This window comes from Balaenoptera borealis, assembly GCF_965194805.1.
Source record: "Balaenoptera borealis genome assembly, chromosome: 7".
Classification (NCBI taxonomy): domain Eukaryota; kingdom Metazoa; phylum Chordata; class Mammalia; order Artiodactyla; family Balaenopteridae; genus Balaenoptera; species Balaenoptera borealis.
This window is the reverse complement of record NC_138864.1, coordinates 73,645,338-73,652,046: the sequence shown is the minus strand read 5'-3', so window position 1 is coordinate 73,652,046 and position 6,709 is coordinate 73,645,338. Positions and strand designations below refer to the sequence as shown.

At 39.2% G+C, this 6,709-nt stretch overlaps 1 protein-coding gene across 4 annotated transcripts in view; it reads right to left on the bottom strand.

Annotated features, from left to right (window-relative positions):
* Positions 1-5,657: 5,657 nt before the first annotated feature.
* Positions 5,658-6,709, bottom strand: part of PEX1 (peroxisomal biogenesis factor 1) — a 76,605-nt gene continuing 75,553 nt past the window's right edge. For all 4 annotated transcript variants that reach the window (XM_082398199.1, XM_082398201.1, XM_082398200.1 and 1 more), the window contains one exon: positions 5,658-6,169. In XM_082398199.1, the coding sequence (XP_082254325.1) occupies positions 6,085-6,169 (85 nt within the window). In that variant the 3' untranslated portion in view covers positions 5,658-6,084. The remainder of the gene's footprint in view (positions 6,170-6,709) is intronic.

Genomic DNA, 6,709 nt, shown 5'->3' with positions numbered 1-6,709 from the left:
ATCTGTTGGTCCATCCATGTTGCCACAAATAGCATTATTTCATTCTTTTTTATGGCTGAGTAATATTCCATTGTATATATGTACCACATCTTCTTTATCCATTGCTCTGTCGATGGACATTTAGGTTGCTTCCGTGTCTTGGCTATTGTAAATAGTGCTGCCATGAACATTGGGGTGCATGTATCTTTTCAAAGTATGGTTTTCTCCAGATATATGCCTAGGAGTGGGATTGCTAGATCATATGGTAGCTCTATTTTTAGTTATTTAAGGAACCTCCATACTGTTTTCCACAGTGGCTGTACCAATTTACATTCGCACCAAAACTGTAGGAGGGTTCCCTTTTCTCCATGCCCTCTCCAGCATTTATTGTTTGTAGACTTTTTGATGATGGCCATTCTGACTGGTGTGAGTTTATATCTCATTGTAGTTTTGATTTGCATTTCTCTAATAATTAGTGTTCTTGAGCATCTTTTCATGTGCTTTTTGGCCATGTGTATGTCTTCTTTGGAGAAATGTATTTAGGTCTTCTGCCCATTTTTTGATTCAGTTGTTTGTTTTTTTGATACAGAGCTGCATGAGCTGTTTGTATATTTTGGAGATTAATCCCTTGTCAGTCGCTTGGTTTGCAAATATTTTCTCCCATTCTGTGGATTGTCTTTTTGTTTTGTTTATGGTTTCCTTTGCTGTGCAAAAGCTTTTAAGTTTCATTAGGTACCATTTGTTGATTATTGGTTTTATTTTCATTACTCTAGGAGGTGGATCCAAAAAGATATTGCTGCGATTTATGTCAGAGTGTTCTGCCTCTGTTTTCCTCTAAGAGTATTATAGTATCTGGTCTTACATTTAGGTCTTTAATCTATTTTTTCTTTTTATCCTGGAGTATATTTGATTTACAATGTTGTGTTAGTTTCAGGTGTACAGCAAAGTGATTTAGTTATACATATATATATATCCTCCATTCTTTATCAGATTCTTTTCCCATATAGGTTATTACAGAGTATTGAGTAGAGTTCCCTGTTCTATACAGTAGGTACTTGTTGATTATCTATTTTATATATAGTAGTGTGTATATGTTAATCCCAAACTCCTAATTTATCCCTCCCTCCCACCTTTACCGTTTGGTAACCATAAGTTTGTTTTCTAAGTCTGTGAGTGTGTTTCTGTTTTGTAAATAAGTTCATTTGTATCATTTTTTAGATTCCACATATAAGTGATATCATATGATATTTGTATTTCTCTGTCTGACTTTGTATGATAATCTCTAGGTCCATCCATGTTGCTGCAAATGGCATTATTTCATTCTTTTTTATGGCTGAGTAATATTCCACTGTATACATGTATCACATCTTCTTTATCCATTCCTCTGTTGATGGACATTTAGGTTGCTTCTATGTCTTGGCTATCATAAATATTGCTGCAATGAACATCACATGTATCTTTTCTAAGTATGATTTTCTCTGGATATATGCCCAGGAGTGGGATTGCTGGATCATATGGTAGCTCTGTTTTTAGTTTTTTAAGGAAACTCCATACTGTTTTCCATAGTGGCTGTACCAACTTACATTCCCACTAACAGTGTAGGAGGGTTCCCTTTTCATTTTGAGTTTATTTTTGTGTATGGTGTTAGGGAGTGTTTTAATTTCATTCTTTTACATGTAGCTGTCCAGTTTTCCCAGCACCAGTTATTGAAGAGGCTTTTTTTTCCTCCGTTGTATAGTCTTGCCTCCTTTGTCATAGATTAATTGACAGTAGGTGCGTGGGTTTATCTCTAGGCTTTCTATCCTGTTCCATTGATCTATATTTCTGTTTTTGTGCCAAACTCTGGCACAAAAACAGGAGTTTGATCCCACAGTTTACTGAATGACATTATCCACTGAGTTCATAGCCATTTTAGATCTTTTATGGAAAAGTTAGGGTGTTGATCGAAAAAGAGTTGAATCCCTGATAATTGGGATGGAGACACATGGAAGAAACTGGATTCCCTTGAATCCCCACCCTTCTAAAATCTTTAGTGAAGCAGCCCCTATGTCCCTTGCTTGAAGACCCTGAAATGCCCCTATCTGTGAGGGATCAGCCTTGTAAAAGAATGCTCATTCTTGCATTCCAACCCTCCCTTCTATTGTCCCATCACAACATGCCCTAGGGAGTGAATTAAAAGTCAATCCAAGAGGAGAAGGCTTAGACAATAAAAAAAACTACAATATTTTTTTTTCATGCAAATTCTAAAGAACATATGTGGAGGTAGAATATGTGTGTGGGTACTAGGCTACGTAGGGAAAATCATAATTATTAGTCAAGTTGAATGCATTAATGCACTTAAAAAAATTTTTTATTTATTTATTTTTGGCTGTGTTGGGTCTTCATTGCTGCCTGCGGGCTTTCTCTAATTGCGGCGAGCGGGGGCTACTCTTTGCTGTGGTGCGCGGGCTTCTCATTGCGGTGGCTTCTATTGTTGCAGAGCACGGGCTCTAGGCACGCCAGCTTCAGTAGTTGTGGCACACGGGCTCAGTAGTTGTGGCTTGCAGGCTCTAGAGCGCAGGCTCAGTAGTTGTGGTGCACGGGCTTAGTTACTCTACAGCATGTGGGATCTTCCTGGACCAGGGCTCGAACCTGTGTCTCCTGCATTGGCAGGTGGATTCTTAACCACTGCGCCACCAGGAAGTCCCTGCACTTTTGTTTTTAATTAATACACTTGATTTTTGATTCAGTGTGCTGTTTCAGCATCTGGGAATGTTCTAATTGACTCCATGGTTGGGTATTTGGAACCCAGACTCAGTGACTCATGATGAATAAAGTTGAGGTGCTTGAAATATCTTGGTATAATATAAAGAAAGAAATCCAAAGACTTTGTGAGATACATATGTTGAATGAATGAATCATGTACAATTCACCAACTTACCACCACCCAAATCTGTCCCCCAAGATAGTGTGGGTGTCAGAAAATACTCCTCAGTGAGGCCTTACGAAATCATTGGTGCATCTGTCAGGATTGGTTTTGGCTATAATAGGAACCTACTCAGAGAAGCAAACAAGGGGTTTATCTGCCTCAGGCATAAAAAGGTCTGAGTAGGACATTTAGAGCTGGTATGTCAGCTCAGTGATGCCATCAGGGAACCAGGCTCCTTCTGTTTCCTTGCTCTATTGTCTGTGGTTTTCACCCTCATGCTTGCAAGATGGTTGCTGCATCTCCAGACATTGTGCCCTCATTCCAGGAAGGAAGCTTACCCCAGGAACTTCTACCTACTTATACTCATTGTCTAGATAGAACTGTCACATAGCCATGCATGGCTGCAATGGAGATTATGTCACTCAGTAATTCACTTTCCAAGGACCATAGGAAGATGGAGGTGAGGGCGTTGGAATGGTTGTTGAATGAGTCAGTCTGTAGAATCTGCAACAATTGATGAGAATGCAAGTGGGAGATGTTGTAGTAGAAACATGCTGATTTCAGTGATGGTGGATCCTGGGGCAGCAGGGGTGGGGTCAGGTAGCGGCAATGTGAGAGGCCAGGTGGATGTGGCTACCAGAATCAACAGCAGAGCCAGTGCATTAATTACAATGGTCTGACCTACAGGGATCTTTAGTGTTGCCTAACTGTGGGAAAATAGATGGTCAAAGATGCAACCTGATTTTTATTATTTAAAAACCTCTCTGTTAGTAAACAAAGGCCTGACTTAAGTCATCACAATATAGTCATGGCCCCTGACCCAGTCTCAGGTCTAGATCAGACCAAGAATGCAGGAGAAGTCAAGTGTCTAGGGAAACGGCCCTGCGATAACATCATGAATACTTGCTAAGGATCTTCCTTCCTCTAAGTCTTCCCCAAAGGACCCAAAGCCACTCACCAGGCCATTTCCCAGGTGTCCTGAGAAATAACCAGACCTTCTGGGGATTAACAGAGATGCTCGGTCTGCGTCAACATGATTTCCCAGAGACCCAGAACTCCACTGTGAATGCATCAGAGTGAAGGCATTTCTGCTATACTGAGGGGATGGCCCTGACGACCAGTAGAGTAGGGAATCATCCCAGGGAGCAGATTTTCTGAACAACTTGTCTCTTCCATTTTGCCAGGAGGTAGAGATGTTTGATATAGAAATCCATGCTGATTCATAGACAGTGGCTAGTATCTTAACTAAATGATCAGATTTGGAAACAGCATGATTGGAGAAGGGGCCACGAGGAGGTCTGGGAGAGAGGTATGGCCAGAGTTCTTGAAATGCATTCAGAGAGTGAGAATGTTTGTGTCCTGTGTGAATGCTCAGCTAAAATTCCTCAGTGCTTTGAATAATGAGGTGCTCTAGGTGACCTCTCTATGGATATCAATCAGCCTTTGTTTCCAGCTACCCAGTACTTGTTTACTGTATTCATGAACAAAGTGGCCATGGTGGCCAGGATGGGGGTCTATGTGTGCTCTACAATGTGGCTTTCCCCTCACTGCAGCTGACCTGACCATCCACCTATCCTGACAGCCTACTAGTCTGCAGCAATGACCACGCAGGTACACACCAGCGGACGCCAGCCTGTGCCTGGTGGAAGGTTGATTACATTTGTCCCTCTCCTAAAAGAGATGAGGCAGCAATTTGTCCTCCCTGAAGGTGACACATTCTGGAATTGGACTTGCTTTGTCCTCCAAAATTCTGCCACCACAATCTTTCAGGGACTCACTAGATGGCTTTCACTGTTATGCTATCCCTTACGACACTTGCTTCTGATCAAGAAACTCACTTTATAGTGAATTCCCTGGACTTAATGTAAATACCCCTCACCCTGAAACAGCTGGCCTTTTGGCGAGATAACTCTGTGAGGGTGGAGTCCTGTTCTGCAAGATGTAGTACATATAGTATATATTGTGAACCAGTGACCATGGCTTTAATAGAAGGATCTGGGAACCAAAGTGCAAGGGAGAATGGCACTTCTCAGTTAATACCTAGTGACTCAAACATCTTTGCTTGCATTCCTTGTGATTCTGAGCTTTGCTGGTTTAGAGGGAAGCAAAGGAGGACTGCTTCTATGAGGGGAACATAGTGATGACTCCAGTGGTTTGAAAGGGGAGGATTACAATATTGGCTGAGTGAATACAGAGTTGGTGCTATACAGTGGGGGATGGGAGAAGTATGACGGGAACCTTGTAATATTGAGTGTTCATGGTAAATTTAATGGAAGACATCTGCAATCTTAGGCCACTAAAGGCACAGATGGCAATGAAGGTTTAGACCATCCCACTGAGTAAAGGCCTCTAATCCACTAGGGTGAGGGCTGAAGTCAGAGGAACATGGAATAAGTAATGGAAGAGAGAAATGAAACATATCAGCCATGGCCTCATGATTAATTGCAGAAAGGGCAATGGTTACAGCCTGTACATTTTTCTTTGCTGTCTTATGCATTTATTTGCATATTCTACTTAGCTTTCTCCTTTCCCTTTACCACATTACTATATATAGTTTGTGTTGATAGTGACTGACTTTACAATTTAGTTCACAGATCAGAGCACATCCAGATAACGTCATCATGGAGCTGGGGGAGGAATGGACATCATTCAAACTCCTGGCCTTGCAGCTGGATGTAGTATATTAGGGGGATGTCATCTCACTGCTGATTGAAGGACCAACTAAATTTATTTAAATTGTGTGTAAATTCCACATTTTCAGATAATCAGATCAGTAGATAATTGGATATTTTATTTCCAAAACAGTCAAGAAGGTGCTAAGCATAAAGCTTGTCAAATACAAGAAAGATGCTGAATATGCAACTGTCAGTGAATTCTAAGAAACATATTTAATTACATTCTCTTTTCTTCTTCAAAGGAGAAAAAATCAGTTATTCCATGTGGCCAATATTACTTCATTAAGGATTTAAATATATAGGTAATAAAATACAGAATCTCTTAAGTGTCCCAATTTATTCTAAAGTATTAATATCAAGTAATCCTGATCATTACATAAACACAGGTTTACCAAATCTTTGATTTTATAGATTAACAAATTAAGTTAAATTAAAAAGAAATGTACAGACACCATTTTCACTGTTACAACACAGGGACAAACTACCACACACATAAACACACAAAAAAATCAGAAGTATATTTTATGCCAGAGTTACTTTCTGTCCAGGTCGAAACACTGTTCCACTTTGATTTTTTCTCTTCTTTGGATTTTGAAAGCTTTCATACCTTAAAAAAAAAAAAAAAAAAAAAAAAATGTGCGGTAACATTTAATACATGTAAATGCTAAACTTATAAAACAAAAAACAATGGTTTGTTTCCAAACAGCATTTTTTAAGAAACAAAAGAGAAATAGCTGGAAAAAAAATATTGGCAAGAAATTAAAGCAAGTTCTTACACGTAAAATTTTTAAAGTTGAACACTCTAATAGAAAAAGAGAACAAAGGGGATGAATAGACAAGTTAGAAAAGATAAAATACAAATGGCAATGATTAATATATAAAACATAACCTCTGTATTTTAATCGAAGAAATGTAAAATTTTAAGATATAACTTTTGTCCAATTAAATTGGCCAAGTTTAGAGAAATACTACAATATTTAACAGTAGGGTGTGGTGAAGCTGGTACTATTATAATTATATTGCTGTTGCAAAATACATTGGTATTTATGGAAGACAATTTGGCAATAGATTTCAAAAGCATTAAAAAATGTGAGTACACTGTGGTGCAACAATTCTACCTCTATCCCAGTGAAATAAGTAAGGATAT